At 46.1% G+C, this 20,045-nt stretch overlaps 1 protein-coding gene across 2 annotated transcripts in view; it reads right to left on the bottom strand.

Moving 5' to 3' along the window:
- The window catches only part of NDRG3 (NDRG family member 3), a 57,040-nt gene that overhangs the window by 1,738 nt on the left and 35,257 nt on the right, over positions 1-20,045 (bottom strand). Inside the window, exons 4-16 of one of the 2 annotated variants that reach the window (XM_084296912.1) lie at positions 12,258-12,363; positions 11,435-11,555; positions 10,297-10,359; positions 9,911-9,971; positions 8,152-8,238; positions 7,636-7,692; positions 6,347-6,450; positions 5,996-6,061; positions 4,388-4,439; positions 2,942-2,989; positions 2,217-2,252; positions 2,073-2,124; positions 339-377 (exon numbers count right to left, since the gene is read on the bottom strand). In XM_084296912.1, the coding sequence (XP_084153038.1) occupies positions 339-377; positions 2,073-2,124; positions 2,217-2,252; positions 2,942-2,989; positions 4,388-4,439; positions 5,996-6,061; positions 6,347-6,450; positions 7,636-7,692; positions 8,152-8,238; positions 9,911-9,971; positions 10,297-10,359; positions 11,435-11,555; positions 12,258-12,363 (892 nt within the window). The remainder of the gene's footprint in view (positions 1-338; positions 378-2,072; positions 2,125-2,216; positions 2,253-2,941; positions 2,990-4,387; positions 4,440-5,995; positions 6,062-6,346; positions 6,451-7,635; positions 7,693-8,151; positions 8,239-9,910; positions 9,972-10,296; positions 10,360-11,434; positions 11,556-12,257; positions 12,364-20,045) is intronic. The other variant, XM_084296913.1, reaches the window with a different exon arrangement.

Below are 20,045 nucleotides of genomic sequence, written 5' to 3' on the forward strand. Positions count from 1 at the left end.
TTAAGGCCCAATTTCAAAAGGTCCAAGGTGAGCAAATGCCAGAAATGTAACTGATCATTTGCAAGTGCAGTCATGGTCAGTGTCTGTGCAAACCAAGGCAGCTGTTGTACAAGTGACCTTTTGAAAGTCAGTCTCATCGCTCTAGAAAACCACAGAGCTGAAATCATGCAACAATCAACAACATACAAATGAAAGGTGAAAAACCATAGCATACACATTGTACAATGGATCAGCCTAGCCCATAGCAGCAGGACATGCTGAGACAGAGCAATGCACCCGAAGAATCATTCAACTCAGTACACAGACTTGGGCCGAGGCAGATGCACAGTTGAAGGTACCTGACTCAGTGCTTAGGTGGCTGAGCTGCACATAAGGGACTGGAAACAACATGAGACAAGGAAAGGGATGAATACAGGTAAGAGCCAATTAGTTGCAGAGTGTGAGTAGCTGCACTGCTCCTGGGATCCCAAGCTACTTTCCCTTCCACTCCCATCTCACACACTGTGCTGTAAGCTCCTAGTATTTGTGAAAACAGCTGATAATGAGCATCTTGGGGAGATGCCAACTCAAAAACCTACCAGGGGCAAGTCTCTCCTATGATGTTAGCTGGAAACTGCAGCATAACTTCCTCAACCTCCCTGCTGTATGCACCGTAACTGCTCAACAGAGATGTCATTTTCCTTAAGTGAGGAAACTGAGGTATGCTCTGCAACTCTGGATACTGAACAGAAATTTTTGTCTTTCCTCGAGTTGACATCATCAGATTCCAGCTACAAGGCATTACTTTCCACTTGCAGTTTCAGCATGGGCAGGTCCAGCTGTTTCAATGTGCAGAAGGAACAAGAATAGCTATTGGGGAACTGGCTTCTGCACTTCTAGAAGTGATAAGCTGCTTTGTTTCTCTGCTGTTCTCCTCCGAGATAAGGCTCTGCTGGACCAAGCTCAGCACTCCCAACAGTCTTGCCAACCAAAGTTGGTAGAATGGTTCTGTTACTAGCTACTAATTCTATAAATAGAAGTTTACCCCTCATCCTTCCCCTGTGCTACACATCCTGTTGGCAAGAGATTTGACTACCAAAGCCCTGCTGAAGTCCTTGCTCTGATGACAGTACTTGCTGATTTTTCCAGCACCAGGCATGCAAGAGACTTGAACATGGAAATGCTCTTAGATTGTGAGATTAAAGGGGCCTTTCTCACATAGCAACCTCCTCTGAAGCGTCAGGGTCTGCTGGCTAGCCTTGGAGAACACGATCATCCCACTATGTTCATGTCAGACACACAGAGCTCTAGGGAAAAGGACAGCTTCCTCTGAGTACTGACATCCATGAGTTGGTAAAGAAGCTCTGGTGACATGGAGACCACTGGAAATGTCACAGCTGCTAAAGTGGCCGTGCTTAGTGGTTCCTCAGCCATGGGAACAACCCCCTCCTATAGTTCCAGCTTTTGAAGGTTCACCATCCACAGAAGGGACCTCCTAGCCCTAGACCCTGGCAAGCAAGGCAGAGCTGTGCCAAGGTGTCTGCAATGGAGACAGGGTTGACCTGGTGCACCAAGAATCTCTTCTCCTGAAGTCCTCAGTCCCTAGAACACCAAGGGCAAGGGAAGTCTCAGCCTGACACACTCAGGACACAATTTTCTTCTGCCACGAAGCACAAGGAGGAAGCCACAGGGCAGAGCTCTCATGTACCCACCACAACCACGAGGCTGTACTGCTTGCTAACTCCTTCCCCTTTGCAGAAAGTAGCACAGAAGATTTCAGAATATTTACTGACCTTGGGAGCACACTTTCCTTAACTGGGACAAACATGAATTTACAACATTTTATCAACAACAGCAACCAAAAAGGGGTCACCGCACTAGCTGTAGTGCAGATTAAACACACATCAGGGAACAACATTGGTTTACTAACGTGTTAGCACCCTAGTTGATTTTCCAGCATGGATGGATGTCCTGGCAACCACACTAACTCATGGGTGGGGACACAGATGCCAATGGGCTCAGATGGACCAGAAAGGCTGAGTTCCCCTCAGAACAAACCCACTCCAAAACAGAAAACTGTGTTTGCCACTTACTGTAGCCCATTCCCTGCACAAAGTACTTGAAGGCTTCAGTCAGCTTGCCAGGCTGTGGAAACAGAAAGTGCAGCGTTAGTGTGAGCAGGGCAAGGGGCTTTGTACAAACTAAATCCCATGGAAGAGCTGTGACACAGTTCTCACCTGAACCACCTGGGGAAGTCCTCCGCAGTCAGCCATCTGCAACAGGAAACAAAAGGGAGGTTGGGTTGTCCTTCCCACCCCAGGCCAACCCCAGGACTGGCACAGCTTGCCCACCCCACCAGGCTGAGGGCACAGGCTGCACTGTGACACAAGGCACGCTTCTATCATTTTGTTTCCAAAACCAAAGCAAGGCCTGGTGATATGTCTTCTGGGAGCTTGTTGCTGAAGAAACCCAGCATCCTGAAGCACTACCAAGCAATCTCAGGCCATATTCTAGAAGCCCAGAAGCAAACCTGCATCTGCCCAGCTCCCCCTGCCACTCTCCCCACACCTGGTGGTCTACACTTCTAAACAGTATCTTTCTGACATGCTGAGGAGCCATAGGTGAGGATGGGGTGGCCTTGTAGAAAGCTGTAAAAAGTGATGTTGCAGACAGTGAGCAGGGTGAAGGCAGGGCACCTCTGCTAATTCTCATTAGATCTTCCCTGCCACTTGCTGGGTGAAGATATCAGAGAACTGAACATAAATCAGGGAATCAGGGAACCCCTGACAACAAGCTCTTTTCCTCTTAGTCTTTCTCCACACAGGAGAGAACACAGCCCTGAGCGACTGTCCAGAAACCTCTTGAAGCTAAATGTATAGAAGGCAAACACCTAAGTGGAGCTGGCCTCAGCAAAACAAATATGTCTTTGTGCAGGCTGGAAAGATTCTGGCATGGTACTCACCTTCAGAAGGGTAGTTTTGGTTGGGTCAAGACGTGAATTGCATTCAACCTAAAATAAAAGGAGGTAAGAGGTACGTGATATCACACAGAAATCTTGAACAGTCAGATGAAAAATGTGGGGCAGCTGCTCCACTGAAGGCAATGGCTTTCTTCAGCAATGAGAGCTTCTCCAGAGCCAGGAAGGACTGAGCAAGAAAACAGCACGTAGGAAGAGAACAATGAATGGAAGATGCCATGAGGAAAGGCAGGTGTTCCCATCCAAGGGACAGAACATCACTGCCTGAGAGATGGGGATATGAATTTATGGGAAAGCATCCCCAAAACCTGATCCACCATGAAACCCTGGAGCATCCCCTGAGGTCTGACAGAAAGACTGTGAGGGAAGCAGATTTCTGTGCTATGCAGCACGGAGAGAAATCACAATCCCCCAGTCAGGCAAGGAGGAAATGGCCACTTCTCTGTAGTCCTGCTGCAAACAGAGAATAGGTGGGGACCTATAGGAAAAGCAGCCCCAGAAGAGGAGATTTTCATAAGCTGGGAACCTGAGCAACTAGATAGGCAAGCTGAGATCCAGAAGACTATAGATCCTCGCCCAACTGTGGCTGGGAGGCAGTGAGAACCCTTAGGAATATTATCCCAGTACAGTAAAAACTCAGAGAAGGTCTCAGACTTCCATATGTTCCAGACTGAACAGAGTGGTGAAAAGCCAACAGGACCAGAAAAAGCCCTGCAGTTCTCCATGCACAGCTCCTAGGTCCAAGCTACTGCTTTAGGAGACTGACACACTATTCCAGGTTTCTTAAGGAAACTTGTTTTGTTCACAACCCCCCGGCCTTCCCACAGTCACCTTCTGAAAGGCATCACAACCACTCTGCATTGCACCATGCCAGATGCGTAACTGTGCTGGGAGGGAAGTGGTTATTAGTGCCTGCAATGACAACAACAGGAAGGAGATGCTACCAAGTGTTACTTTCCCTGCGATGCAGTGCTCTTGCAGAACTCTGTGCTAATCTCCACAACAGAGCTGGAGTCACACTGCTTATTTTTAAACCTCAGCTAGCCTCAGTACAACAGGAAGAGAACAGTAATTCATAAATTGAAAACTAAACTCCAGGGGGTAGCCTGACAGACCTCAGGGAAAGACCCAAGTTCTTGAAAGAGGTCCTCTATATTGCTTGCTAACCAAGGCGCATGAGCACAGACTCTTAGTCAGATCCTGCCACCTTCAACTTAGAGCTACCCTGCAGGGCCACTAGGCGGCCCAAGCCTTGCATCTCCCACCAGTGGCTGACAGTTCTCAATATCTGGGGACTATAAAAGAGCTTTGGACAAAGAGATACTTTTTGTGGCTAGTTGTGACAAGGTGAAAACACTGCTGGGTAAGGCAGGTTTTCTAAATGTTCTCTGGGGCTCATGTCATGCAAGGAATATGGTTGTGTATACGTACCACTGCTTCCACAGCAGGTGAGTTGTCACCAACCACTAGCAAGGCAGGGCACCTGGTAAAAAAAAACAAGAGAAATGTTACTTCCCATTGCTTCTAAGGAATTTCTGAGAAGGTCGAGGTCTGTGCACCAACAGCCTTATGAAACGTTAACAATGCTAAGCAAAATCCCTCTGTGCTCCCACACCATGACATTTTGTTTGCATCAAAACCTCCTCTGTGGCTTGCATATGCACCCGTACCATCCCCTCCATGTACACCAACTATCACTACTGTTACAGATGTGTTAAAAGATGGGTGTAGGGCTGAAAGAAACACCATCCCAGGCAACAGAAGGGAGCATGCTCTCTGGAACGAAAGTCAGGAATTTCAGAATTACATCCAACAGAGCCTAATGCCTCTGAGGGTGGCTACTGGCCAGCACTGTATTTTGGTCTGTATTTTAGAAAGATACACAAAAGATTCTGGGAATATATTGAAAAACATGGTATTAAAACCTCTGTCGAGAAATCTGTGCTTTCATATCCATTTTTATATGTACTGTAATTCTAGAACAGTTAAGATTCAATGCATAAAACATACCCAGAAGGCCACTGATCAAGTGGCTGTGAATTTATATTATTCATTTACAGATAAAGGTAAGAAAGGTTTGGGCTAGACACCCCACTTTGGTCTGGTGACTAGATGGCAAAAGTTATGCTAGAGGCCATGAATGACAGAGCTCAGTCAGTGGAGTACCTCTAAGGTTTGTGAGACTGAGGGCCTATGAGCAAGCCTAAAAGCAAAGAGACCCAAACTTCCATAGGAATTATTTAAGGGTCTGCAGATCCCTATGAGTCTATCTGTCTGCACGACAGAGAGCAGCATGATTGGCTTTGCCTGGAGACCAAGCAAGGAAATCTACCACTTTAGGTTAGCCAAGATCTAGAGGGTTTGCCTGTAGATGCTAAAACATCTCCTGGGACTGGCAGCAGCAGAAGTCCACACAGTTTCCAAGGAGACAACAGCAGAGCCTGTGCAGCAGCGTCTAGGCCAGCCCAGGTATTCTGCCTCAGCACTGCAATTCACAGTCTTCGTGTGGTGATGATTTGCCCCTTTTGCTTTCTTGCTTAGAACTTGAAAATTTACTTATACTTGCTCTGCACTGCTCTCCAATGTCTGTCCCTTCTCAGCTGTACTCTGCACAGACTATTAGCCCTCTGACTAATGAGTCACTGCCAAGGTGGGAGCTGTCATACCCTCCCCATCCCTCTATGAGAATTGTGCAGACAACTTTTCTGGGCAGAGTAGGGGAAGATAGGCAACAAACAAAAACCTGGCTAATTTTTCATTAAAAACAATCAAACTAACAGCTCAGAAAGTACAGTGGCTTCTGGGTGGAAATTCTTACTCCTCTGACCCTATCTTCTGGGGAATGTCAACATGTTCTTACTGAAAGGGCTTCCAGAAGCCTCTGCTCCACTCTGGCTGACAGCACTGCACCAAAGCCTGGGACTGTCTGAACTGTCTTCCCAGCAGTTGGTCTAGTTCTTCCTAAGAAGCAGTGACAGTTTTTCTGCTGAAGGGACTGCATATTAACTAACTAACACAGGTTGATTAACAGCAACTTACTTGAGTGTTTTTGCTGTATTTTCATTGATGCCAAGAACTGGTCTCTCAATTTCCAGGTCTCTGCGACTGGAAGACAAAGCAGAACAATTCTCTATCAGATCATCAGAGGAAACTGGTTATAGTTGGAACATTCAAAATCCAACCACGTGTGCTGGCTCCAGCAACCAGACAACAGGTAACCACCTCCCATGTCATGCCACGGACACGAGCCCCAGTAGTCATTGCCAGAAAATGGGATCCATGGCAAGCTTGATGTAGATCTTCAGAGATTATATATATGGTAGCAAATCTACTGAGCAGGATGGGTATGGGAACAATTCTGAATCTAGAAGGCACAAAAGCATCCTGTACCTGTTGTATGACGTGAGGAACAGCTGAAGGTTATCTTGGTTAATATCCTGTGCAATATGAAGCCTGTATGTTTGGATCAAATCTAGATTTGCCTGCAGTTCCTCCTGTACAAAAGTAAAAGAATTGGAAGACAAATTTTCTTCACATGTAATAATGTTTAAGAAATTACATTCTTAAAAATACTGAAGCACTGAACTGCCTCCACACTCATCGCTCACTGCTGAACAATAACCTACAGGGACAGTGACTCCAGACTGCATTAATACCTATGCTATATTAAGTGTTCCCATGAAATGACTGTGAAGGTGCAGTATTTTGGTAATGTGATCATAATTTTAAGAATGGTAGTGCACATGCTGCTGCTGGAGTATAAAGGTATCTTGAGATGCTATAAGTTGGCTCTTGAGCCTCAGCACTGCTTATATGGGTACAAATCACTCTGTTTTAGGAATGTTTTCCACTTATGTTTCATGTTAAAGAAGCAAAGCTTTATATGTAAGTGCCAAGACTGGGACCAAAGGAAAATCTCATCCCAACACACAGTTCTATGAAGAAATTGCATTCCAAAAGGGGAGAGAGAGAGAGAAAGGAATGCAAGGAAGCACTATACGTAATGAAGGGGTGTGAAGAGCATGTGTGCTCTAAGAAGGAGGAAGCTAGATGACTCCTTTCAGTAATTATGTGATGTTACGAGGGGGCTTCAGGTCAGGTATTGATTTGCTGCGAGTCATATGCTGTGTGCATGAGGCACAACCTCTTTCAGTTTCCTGGTAAGCTTGCTGATTGGGAGTCAGCAAATCCCAAACAGAAGGCACTGTTGTAGCCAAAAGTTTCAGGAGGGGCTATTTTGCCTCTGCTGAAGCTAAAGGGGAAGAGGAGAATGCAGCAATTTAACATCTAGACACGTACAATAACCCCCTATCAACTTACAGACGATCTGTCCTCCACCCACAGATCAAATGCCTCTTTGCTGGTTACAAGAGAACTGTCTGCCACATGTTTCTGCAGACATTTGTTTGGGCAGCAAAAAGGACGGAGTTCTGCAGCACTAATGGTGTGGGATACTACTCTCTTACCATGTCTGGAGTCTGGAGACAGTCAGTGCATGCATGAGGATGTGTTTGCTCCCCCTAGCATGCAAAGTCCTGGTGCAAGCTTGCCACATAGAGAAGATTGTACAGTCTATGGCAACCCTTGATGGAGCAAGGCTATTTCAGAGCAGTTACATACAGAAGTTAGAGCTCCATGTATGGTTGCAGGGGCAACATTAACACCTACTGGTTACTTACATGGCCAAAATGATGTGCCAAGACAATATCCACTATGTTGGTTGTCCAGCCTGAAAACTGAAGAGTGACAATGAATGAGAAGGAGAGAGAGGAATTGGAAAATGCTGTTTCATTACAAATTTCAAAGCAGCTCCTCAGAATAAAGAAAATAACAACAACAAAAAAATTTCAAGGAATATAAGCAACAAAACACCTGACGTATAGGATGGGTGTGCAAGGCTTCAAAGAAGCACGTAGAACAGATTCATTCAGCATAAGCCAAATGAAGCCTGCAAGCACAAATACTAAATCAGAGGAGAGGTAAGTGCGTGCTTAGCAGCCATTCATCTCCATGCAGTTTTCTAAATTGGAGGTCGTGCCACACCCAGACTGAGGACACAGTAGTGACAGAAATGAGATTGTGCAGTTTTGGGCATAAAATGACAAATTCCTGTACTCTGTCCTTTTCTTTCTTATTCCACACACTGTTTATTAAGCACTGTGGAAAGAATATATATAAAGAAAGGAAAATCTCACCTTGGATGCTGCCCAGTCAATCCAACCCTTTGCACATGGATCAACATTAATAAGCACAAGTCCCTCCACCAGGTCTGGGTGGCTGAGCTGCGGAGAGAGAGCACAAGCACACTCAGAAGGATCGTTTAAGCCACAAAAGCACACACTGGTAGGTGTAGCAGCTGGAAAGCTACTTGTAAAAGCAAGGCAAGACAAAATGAAGATTAAATGGGGCAGACAGTGACCTTTTCAGAGCCTAGCCCAAAGCAGGCCTTTTGTACCAGAAGGATTCGTTTGTTGGCACTGATGGATCAGCTGCTCATACAGCACCTGCAGCCTGAGCAGGCCTCAGCAGTGTTTTCTAGTGCCCACGTGCCTGGTGCAGCCATGGGGTTGCAGGTCCTGCTCTGGCTCCCGTGTGTGATGGGGCTGTGAGCAGTGACCCTCCCTGCTCCAATGTGGCATCTTCAGCAGAGATGTGGCAAAACAGCATGTTGTGGCAGGTGGCACCGGAGTCTGTGCTGAGGTCCCCAAAGCATTTGCAGCCTGAATAAGGGTCTATGAAGATCCTGGTGCAGTGGAGAGCACCCCTTTGTCCTGCTCAAGCTGCCAGCAGCCCTGTCCCCACTCTAGCCTGGCATCCCAGCACCATGCAGTTTACCTTGGGGCATGTGTGCAGAGCAGGGAAACAAAATACTCTGAGAATTGCTTGTGAACACAAAAGCAGCAATCTAACAGAAGTGGATAGCTTCAAGCTTTAGGCTCACTGAAAGGCTGAAATTTTACTGAAGCCTGTACTCTCTGCTTCACTGCACAGATTAGCATCAGTTAAGCAGAAGGAAACGACTCTGTCCTCAGCAGGAAGCTGTCTGCAATCCAGGTAGCATGGCAAGGGCTTTCTGACACTTCACTGAGCTCAGGCCAGAGGTTTATTTGAGTGATTTCTTTATCAAGGCTCATAATTACACAAGATACAAAAAGTAAGCAACAGATTGAACACCGGTGATTAAAACTGATGTAGGCCCTCCCTCCCCTGACACAATCCTGACTGCTGGGAAGAGGAAACAGAACTTTTTGTAGGACGGGGAGCTGCATGTGGCTTTAAGAAGCAGTAAGTAGCCTAACATGTCAGCAACTCTCTGCACTCAACAACTTCAAGAAAACTTTACTGAGAATGTTAAGAGTTCAGCATCTGTTTTTAAAGCTATCCCTGAATGACTCAGGTGAATTCCTGGCCCACGTCTACTGATTTCACATACTTATAAAAATTCCACCAGGGAGAAACGTAGAAGTAAATAACAACACAAAGCTAGTGCTACCTTCTTTAAAGGCGGAGTGCAAAATCCCCTGCCACTGAAAAAGTGCATTCCTCATCTGCACTAGTCCGTAATACATCCCCACAGCACATCACTGGATTAATTGTTTGGTGTCACAAACTCTGGAAGCAGCATACAGTAATGCAGACAGAGCTTTGTGAAGACACTGGTGCCTTCAGTGTTTCAATTACAAACATCCAATCATTCCAAGGCTGTGCATTTCTAGCAGACAGGATGGGTTCTGCTGACCCAAAGACATCACATTACAATCTTTCCATGCCTGGCATAGCTGTGGTGTAGGTTTGGCCGCTCCAGTTTAACCATCTGGTCAAGAAGTAGCTCTCACATGGCTCCTTGCATGCCTATTGGAATTACTGCTGCTTTGCCCATGCCCCACAAATGGTTTGTTTGATTAGTAGAAGACCACAGCTCATGTAAGTCACAAGGAATGAAGAGATACTTACTGCACACCTGCTGAGGACATATGCACCGGCTCCCAGTCCAATCCCAATGAAGCTCTTCAGGCTGAAATATAGGCATTTCACAATCAGCAAGGCTAACTTAAGCTGAAGCATCCCTAAAGGCAAAGCCTTTCCCCTCTCTGCATCCAGCTGTTCACTTATGGTTAATTTTCAAAATGATACAACAATGATGTAGCAGTCATAAATTGTCTCGTGCAGCAGACAGCGTTCCCAGCTTAAGAACCAGACAGGGTTACACCGGTTAGGAGACACTCGGGACTCTTGGGACAATTCAGTGAATGTATCAGATTACTGCAAGCGGAGATAGAGAGAGGTGCTGGAATGGCTGAATCCAGCTGACTCACCCTGACTTTCTTTCAGAGACTTACTTCAGGTGTGTCAGAACAGCAGGCAGCATTTCAGCCAGTTCATCCATACTGGGATACTGGTACCTGAAAACCAACACAGCTCGTCTGAGGTTGTTCCCGAGCTCTACCCAATGTAGGAGAGAAAAGGAGCATCTGACAGGAACATACATAGATGATTATCATAGAATATCCTGAGTTGGAAGGGGACCCAAAAGGAGCATCAAGTCCAACTCCTAGCACCACACAGGTTTACCCAAAAATTCAGACCATATGACCAAAAGCATAGTCCAAACACTTCTTAAACTCCCAACAGGCTTGGTGCCATGACTACATCCCTGGGGAGCCTGTTCCAGTGTGCGACCACCCTCTCGGTGAAGAACCTTTTCCTGATATCCAGCCTGAACCTTCCCTGTTGCAGCTTGACTCCATTCCCTCAGGTCCTATCACTGGTCACTGAAGAGAAGAGATCGGTGCCCACCCCTCCACTCCCCCTCGTGAGGAATCTGCAGACCATGATGAGGTCTCCCCTCAGCCTCCTCTTTTCCAGGCTGAACAGGCCCAGTGCCCTCAGCCGCTCCTCGTACATCATCCCCTCTAGGCCCTTCACCATCTTAGTTGCTCTTCTCTGGACGCTCCCCAACAGTTTCACGTCGTTTTTGTACTGTGGTGCCCAGCACTGCACACAGTACTCGAGGTGAGGCCACACCAGTGCAGAGTAGAGCGGGACAATCACTTCCCTTGACCAACTGGCAATGCTGTGCTTGATGCACCCCAGGATATGGTTGGCCCTCTGCAATGATTATTCTGCAATGATACTGTAAGTCCAGCCAACAGCATGGATCCCATCCCTCTGAGCAAGACTAACACAGAGCTATGTTTGGGGCAGTCAGGCTTCTGTAGAAGACAGACAAAGCAAAGAACACCAGCTAGACTGTGATGTGCTGGGCTCACACTCAAGTAAGAGAGCTGCTACCACTAGCAAGGGCCTCAGTAACACGAGAGTTCCCTGCACATTCCTCAGGAAGCCTCCTCATCTTCCTCTGCTCCTGATATTCCACCACACTCTGCCTAGCAGTCCCAGTCAGGTTAAACTGGGTAGCTACCTCAGACCAGACTGCAACAACATCTGGAACTACAAATGTCTCTGCAGAGCTCTTACCCAGACGGAAATGGGGGGGCTCCTTCCTGTTGGCCTGGCGCATCCACGTGGCACACAGCAAAATGCTGAGTGATCTCCTGCATATCTTCGAAGTTAAAGAATGCATTGAAACAGGATTTGTCTGCGAGAGACAAAAAGAAATGAGACATTACCTGACGTTTTACTATGATCCGTCCTCCACACATCATGGCATACACCTTTGTGAACCCAACCCCGTGCTGAGTCTGTGGGACAGGGGATGCTGGGTGACCGTGCTGCCGTGCCCCACTGACTGCAACGCAGCAATGAGGTCCAGCAAATTAACTGCCATGGCTGGAGGGCAGGCAAGCAGGCAAACATCATCCCAGCACGCATGCCCAGGAAAACAGGGCCCTGCTCAGGTATTCATGGCACATACTGAGAAGCACCTATGTGAACATAACAGCACGTGTGGGGTGGGAAGATATGGTAAGAGCAGCTGACCCCACTACAAACATTAGTGTACTTCTGCAGCTTTGAACAAGGGACTTGCTCACCTGCCCAGCATTCAGGAAAACTGATGCCTGGTGGCAATTCATGGAGAACAGCTCTACCAAACGGTGCAACAAGTCACCTAGAGCCCTGTAGCGTGGTAGGTGGATTCATTTCAACCCTGGCCCCATCTTTTGGGGGCTGTTGGAGGTCAGGGGCATGCTCCATGCTCTCTCTTAAGCAGACCTTTATCTTTTTATCCTGAAATGACCTATCCCATCTCAGCTCAAGGCCAGTCCCACTGCTCTCCATACTCAATTGCTGATAACATAAACAAGCACTTTTTCAGGGTCCTTGGAATACAAGGGCTTACGGTTCAGGCCAATGTCATGGTATGTGAGGATGACAGGTCTGTTCCCCTTGGGTGTGCCCCGCATGGTGACATGAACCACTCCGAAAGCTGTCTCAATGTCATGTTCCTGCAGAGAGAGAAGAAGGAGCCTCAACATTATGTGTGCTGGCTGTGCTATGGGTAACTCCAGCTAAGGGCCAGCAATAAATGCTTCATCCACATTCTCTCATTGCCATCCTGTCCACTGCTGGCATCCCTTCAGCCCACAAGTCTCTGTTCAACGTGCCTGCAGCCCACAGCCCTGGGATCTTCATGCCAAGGGGCAGGCTGAGGGGGCACAGCAATGCCAGAGAGGCTGGTAGCAGCCCCAGACCCTGGAGACCACACACCAGAACATTTTGGAAACTGCAAGGCACCACAGAACAAGGAGACCCAAGCTCTGCAGACACAACTGCTGGCTGCCTGGGGTGCTGCCACCCAAGGGAGTGAGAGCTCACACAGTGCCTTGCACGGGAGAGAAAGAGGACCATAAAGCCTCTGCTCTGATACGTGTCCAGGGCAGAAACAGAAGCCACAGACTCAGGATAGTGAACAAAGAAGTGCCCATAACGTTGTCTGAGTTTAACTAGAATAGTTGTAAACACATCTAGACAAACACTGATCTGATATAACCGCAGACTTTGGAAAAGATGTGGAGATAGCAGTAAGGCTGGTTACCCAACATCATCTACAAGTCCATTCTCTAATCTATAGAAATCAAAGGAGAGCAATGCCCTAACTTACAGACACTGAAAAAAACACACGTTATTTTCTTGATATTAAAAAAAATAATCTGTTTAGGGAATAACCTCATGGTTCAGCCTTAAAACAGGACACTACAAACCCTAAAATATTTTGTATTACACAAAGTTTACACAAAGCTTCTGATTTTTTTTAACAGTAAATTCCAATAACCTGGATGTGATTAGACCGAATATAGGACAGATGAGAGTACCTGGTTCACAGCACATCGGAAATTCATCTCGCCCTTCCTTTCCCCAGAAGTATTTCTTTTTGGGAAGCCCCAAAGTCTCTCCCCTTCTCTCAGACGTGTGGCAACAAAAGCAAGCTGCCAGAGTCGTATCACCTGAGGTCGCCCAAAGCCTTCTGCCTGAGTGGCTTTGAAAGGCAGAAAGACATGCTGGAATCATTTCTGTGGTGCAGACCACCTCTGGCTGCCCTCATCCTCAGAAAGTGGTAGGGTTTTAACTGCATGCAGATATTGCATCGCACATGCAGAGAAGCCAGAGTACTTAGAAAGCAGCAGTGACCTGCCTGCACTAGATGTGGGCAACAAAAAATGGTAGGCGAGGTTCTAGAGTTTCTACAGCCCGAGGATGACAGCACTCCATCCAGCTCCCCCTTGTTCTCAGGACAGGGCTGCAGACCAAGACATCCTGCATAAGGAGATGAAAAGTCCATGTGTGCACAGCACATCTGCAGCTGGCAGCAGCACTGCCTGTCCTTGCAGCACGTGTGCTCAAGCAAAGCCAGGCTGTAGCCTGGTCTCTGCCTCCCAAGCCTCTGTGAAACCACCAGGCTGTCTGCTGCTTGCCTGTGTTCTCAGCTGCTGCTCCGCTACAACTGGGAAAAGGCCTGCTCTGTACTCCAGCAGTACCAGCACCGCCACAGGAGTGGCCCTCATAGCATTTTGGAAATTAGCAGGAATGAGTAAGTCCTCTAAGGAAACTGGCAGCTTTTGGAGGAGGCTGAGGCTGGTGATTTGTAGTGCAGGCAGCTGAAGCAGCCGAGTGCAGCAAGCTCATGGAATTGCCCAGCAAGTGCCAAAGCAGCAGGAGCTTGCAGTCCCTGGCTGCAGCTCCCTCCTCATCTGAGCTAACCACGTGGCCGACTGCCATGAAAAGCAGGACTCTGCCATAAGCAGCTTTAACTCACTGACCTGGAAGGAAACTATCCAAACTATCCAGCTGATTTTTTTTTTTTAATTAATTTCATTTATTTATTTATTTTAATCTCACTTTGTTAGATTTCTGCCAGGTCAACGAGTTAAGAAGCTCACATAGAGGCAGGACAAATGCTGGTGCTGGCTCAAAGCCAGATGGGAGGGCACAGGCTGGCAGCAGTACTAACCCTGCCCTGAGCATGAGGCCCGTTGTACTGACTCGTGTCTCATGTGGCTGCACCTCCAGAGGACTGGGGAGGGTTTTACAAACAGCAGCAAAAGGTTAACTATCAAACAAAAGCACAAAACCTAACTGAGCCAACAGTGAGAAAATCACAGAAATAACAAAATGGCTGATTATATTAAAAAAAATAAAATTTAAATTGGTTCAGTGGCTTTTCTGGAATTAAGTCATTGTAAGGCCACATGCGCATCCACTACGTCAAAGACTGGAGAAGACACTCAAAACAGAAACATTCACCTCTCTTCAGTCCTTTAGTACAAGCACCTCAATGTGCTTCATACTGCAACAGCCTGCACTTTTGCGTTCCCCAAAGTTGACCTTGGGTCTTTCTTTAGCTCTCTGGTAGGGAAAGAAAAGAGTTTCCTCGAGCTAAGAATCAATCCTTGCTCTCCCACTTACTTTAACTTTGTGAACTGCATAAACTGAGATTTTGGAAAGTGAGACAGTTTATCAGAAAGAGGTTTTTCATTTTCATTTTTCTCCAAAATAGCTCTCCCACATATAAAAGTCAAAGGATAGCATGAGACAGCTGCTTAATATAGAGACCAGGTCTCAGACTTTAGATAGCAACAAAAGTCGTTGTGCTTGTAAGATACAATTGCTACCTTGAATTGGCCAAGAAAAGAAGAAAGGTTATTACATCATCACTTGGTTATTACTCTTACAGAGAATAACCCAGTTGCAATAGACCCCTCCCTGCCAGCCACTCAGTGCGATGTCCCACCCTAACAACTGACTGCTCCAAACTCTGCATATTCTTTCCTGGTGTTTGCCCACTGCTCAAGTAAAACACAATGATGGAAAGTATCAGAAGCTAGTCATCCGCATTTCTCAGACAGCTATATTTTGTTTCTGGTCTCTGTTAAGGCCAGCTCTGACAGGCTGCACCAGTGTAGTCTGAATGGAGATGCGAGGACTGCTACCTTGCAGCTGTCAAACTCCTGCAATGGTCTGTCTGAACAGTCATCTGCAGTGCAGGGAAGGAGTGATGGGAGAAGGCAGGTGGCAAAGATGCGGCCAGGAGACTGCCTGATTTAACAAATGTGCTATTTACAAAATAAGGAAGGTGAAGGCAAGAGATGATGATGATCTATGGTTGCGTTTTGAAATACTCAATAAAATTTAATTTTCACTTAAGGACTGGAAACTTTATCAGAGGCTTCTCTGAAGAGATTTTATCTTCTGCCCTCATTCATACAGTAGGTTAAAAAAGAAACAGCAGCTGCAGGCTACGTGCTGTAAATGGGAACTCAGCAGCAGAGGCAGCCCTGCTCCCCACAGCCTGCTCTTGCTGGCCATGGGCACCAAGCCGTGATGCAAGCGTGCCGATAGGAGAGTGCTGCGGGTGAGATGGAACAGATCCTGTGTGGGCAGCTACTATTGATCAACCCAAACCAGAGCTGGGAACAGTTGCTCCAAAAACTAGCAGTGCCCTTGGGGCATGAATGAGATGAGCCATGAGGGAGGATGATCAGCAGGGATGAAGCTAGGCAGGGCAGCTGGGGCTGGTCATACCAAAGGTCCAACCACCCCTGCGAGTCTGACTGAGAGTGGGTACTTTGGAAAAATAGACTAGAGCAATCATGTAGTGACACTTCCTCAAAAACTTGCGTCTTGTAACTTAATTTTCCCAACCTCCAACAACTTGTAGGTCAAAAGAGACTTTCTGAACTGGCTTTTGCAGTCAGTCACCCTATCACCATAAAAGCCAAAGCTGAACAAGATGTGGGGTGAGGAATACCTGCTTTCCCGCACCTTTTGTCTGCTGGCTTCACCTGAGACTCCCCAGTCCTCGGTTTGGAGGACAGGGAACAGCCGATTCCATTCCCACAACAGCACTACCTATCAGCTTGTCATGCTTCATGGTTGCAATTTCCCTTCACCAGTCCCTTCTCTGGGCTGATACACTCTGCCCTGTTTGGCTGGTCTTGGTGCAGCAGCTTTTGTCTGACTGTGCTGTTGTTCTCCCCCCGTTGTGTTCTGTCCTGAGCTGGGGGACTGCCAGTATGTCCAATATGGGCATGCTGTGGATTTACACGGTTGCACAATGAGGTTGCTTTGTTCTCTGTTCCTGATAAACAAGAATTGATTTGTTTTGTTGAAAGCCCCGAGCTGACATTTTCACTCATCTCTTGTAATGTTAAGGTCATACACCTCGGGGTTATCATCAGTCCTGAGCCCACTCTGATGTTCTGCTGCAGGATGTGCAGCAGAACAATGTGCTCCAATGTGTACCATATTTGCATTTATCCAAAGGCAGATAAAAGTTGCCATTGCACATTCATCATTTTTTCTAGATCACTTAAGAACATGTTTAAGCAGCACAGGTCCCAACAAAGGCCTCTAAGGTACTCCTCTAGTGACCTCAAGTGACAATGAAAATTAATAAAGTATCACTACCCAAACTCTCTCACGTGCTTCCACATCTGATTGTGTCTGCTTTGTTCTGTTCATGCTTAATCTGCTATAGTTTATAACCTTTTTCATTTTCACAAGCTTTTTGAAAAATGCTTTTTTTTTTGTTTTCAATAGCCTCTATGCTGTTCTCTTTAGTTGTGCTGGCTTCCCTGCACCACTTCTCATATCTGCCACAACACGTGGTGGGCATTTGCTCTCTGCCTCCATTTTGCTGTCCATTAAAAGTCTCAGAGCTGCTGCAGTGTTTCAGTTCTTAGCTGCCTCACTTATTTTCAATAAGCTTTTCCATTTCTATGCAGTGCTTGTTTTGAACTTTTGAGCATGAAAACAGTTAAGTTTTCCTATGTTGTTTTTTTTTTTTTTCTTCACTCTGGACAGATGTTGACCTTAAGCACATTACGGTTCCCATCACACGACCGCTCTTTGAAGACAAATGTTTTGAACACGTTTCTCCACTCTGCTCATAATCAGGTCAATGTGGGGCTCCACACTGTTGCTCCACGGAAGTCTGAATCTAAAAATGGAGTCTTGGTGTCATGTCCTACTGTCACATCTGCTTGTTTGACACAGAGAAGCCTGGGAAGAAGCTTCAGCTCTTCAACTACACACAAAACATACATTTCCTAGTTGAGCCTGGTATTTCAGCCTAAGGGAAATCTATGGTGTTCGCTGACATAAATTAGAGCCAAATCAGATCAACAAGCTTCCTGTAACACCCATCTGCATCCTCTGACACCTGCATCTACCCTCACCTTCTCATGTACTCTATCCAGGTATTAGTGTCCAACAACAGGGTCCTCAACCCTCTTCTGTGATCTCAGACAAGAATACAGTAACTATTGACAAAAAACAAATAAAAACTGAGATTTTTTGGTGTAATTTCTCATTACAAATTGGCTGACTTGATGAAGTGTTGTTGAAAGGAGAGCTTCCCTCATCATTCTGCTCTTCCCCATGTCCAGTGCAGCTGATGGTCACACAGACATCTGTAAGCAGGGTGTGGGGCAGGCTTCGTTTCCCCACTACGACAGGAAACCAAAACAAGGCACCCTGCAGCTATATGACCTCTCATTCAGATGGAAGACCAGCACCACAAGGGCAGGTGTGGCGGCAGACTTGCCTTAGCTATGCCATTAAGGAATACTTTTAGGTAGGGGCTGGGCAGAAGAACACAGCAGCCAGAGAAAGGCCAGCAATGCTACCAACTATCTCCAAAAGTCCTGACTTTTGCTATGTATTTTTTGGTTCCAGCTCCTGAGGATCACTTCAGAAAATGAAATGTGTGTTCCTGAAAGGCTCAGGCACCAGAAGGAGGTAAGATACAACCCAACAGCAGTTTTAAAACATTTGAGATTAAACAGATATAGGAATTGCTGGGATGTACTCCTTGCTGGGGATTTGCAGAAGGTCAGACTAGACTGTTATGTTATCCTATTTGGTCTTAACATCTTTGAATGATCCTTAAACAGAGGAAGAAAATGCGTATCTAAATATGACTGCCAAAATATAAATTTACTGTGAGACTGATGACAATAAGAAGTGGACACATACTCAATGTGACAAAAGCTCAAATGGGGGAACATTCTCTGACTGCCACCTGCTGCTTTTGGCTAGAAAGGGAAACAATGACAGTGCCAGTGACAGATGCCACAGAAGATTTTGAATATTAAGAAATAATGTCTCTGACTGAGGGAAGGAGGCACTCAAGAGCAGCTCCAGAGATGTCCATGGCTTGCCTTGAGCTCCAGACCCCAGGCAGCGAACAAAGGGACCTGAGTGCTGGACTGCAGCAGCCCAAATTCCAGCCACACTCCCTCAGCTACAGGTCTGAGCAGGATCCAGAGCTTAAGCTTTAGAAGTTATTAAAGTCTGAAATAAACCATTTGTCTCACAGTGGGAATGATTAATGATGAGAATTCGTATTACCAGTGCTTTTCACAACTAATTTATTAAGTTTCCTTTTTAGCATTACCTCACACTAGGAGGCTGCTCAAAGTTCATTATTAATTCCCTTGAAAAAAAATAGAAGTGATTTAAACTGGAGACTGACAACAAAGAATACATCTGTGAAATCTTTTCAATATATGTATTTTTTTTATTCAGGTCTGGCAGAACACAGAGCAGCAGGGTATCTGCTACTTACATTCTGCCCTCTGTACAAGCAGAGGCTAGAAACATCCCCTCAGAGCTTTCAGTTTAAGGACACTCAGGTCCTCACTTACCTAAGGCAGAGAAACCTGCCACTGCTACTTCACTGTGGGGTGGAGGACGGGCAGATTACTCAGATGGGGTTTCCCTGTTTCAGTGAAACAGTAGCTACAGATCACTTACTTGAGTCATCTTTGCTAAGGCTTGCAGAAAAGAACTGCAGAATGTTCCTGGGGTAACACATCACAGCTATTGACTATGAAGAGATTAAAGTAGGTATTTTGTTGTCTTGCTCTTTGCAACAGCTGCCCTCAAATTTCTACACATTACTAAAACAACAACACAAACTATGCCTAAAAGCTAAGGAAAAAAATGTAAGATGGTGAAGCATCGCCATCTGGTAATTCTTATCATTACAGTACCACAGACCTTAACGCAGTTGGTATGTAAGTACTTACCACCTCCTCTCTGTGCAAGATTATTTTGGAAATAGTAGGGCTGAAGGAGACGGCTGCGTGGGAAGCAAGCCTAAATCAGATTCAAAGCAACATCTTGAACTAAATTATTCATTTCCATACAGAGCAGAAATTTATTAATAGAAAACACAATATCATCTATGCATGCAGGCTACGGTTTCTAGTACTTTGTGTAACTGGATTAAATCTTAAATTAGAGAAATGCTGGGTGAGAACCAAGAGCAGCAGCAGAACAGGGTGTGTAATCTGGTTACATAAACATGAAAGCATCAGGGGACAAAGGTGGTGCTGGGCTATCCCCAATCTACTATTTTATATACAAACAAGCTTTTGTGAACTGCTGTTGCAAGGCACATGATGCTGAAGGACAGACCTACGTGTCTGTAACCCTTTCTAATGCCCTGTCTGCCCAGAGAGAAATGGAAAGTCATCTCCAAAACAGATCCTGCCAGGTAACAGCTCTGCAGTCAAATGAACTGATATCCAGTGACCTATCACAGGAGTACAGCTGATGAGTTGGGTCTGTGTTCCCAAATCAGAGAACGCAAGCTCTTAAAACCACACAATAATTGAGAGTGATA

Source organism: Netta rufina, assembly GCF_964035555.1.
Source record: "Netta rufina genome assembly, chromosome: 16".
In the NCBI taxonomy this organism is placed as follows: Eukaryota; Metazoa; Chordata; class Aves; order Anseriformes; family Anatidae; genus Netta; species Netta rufina.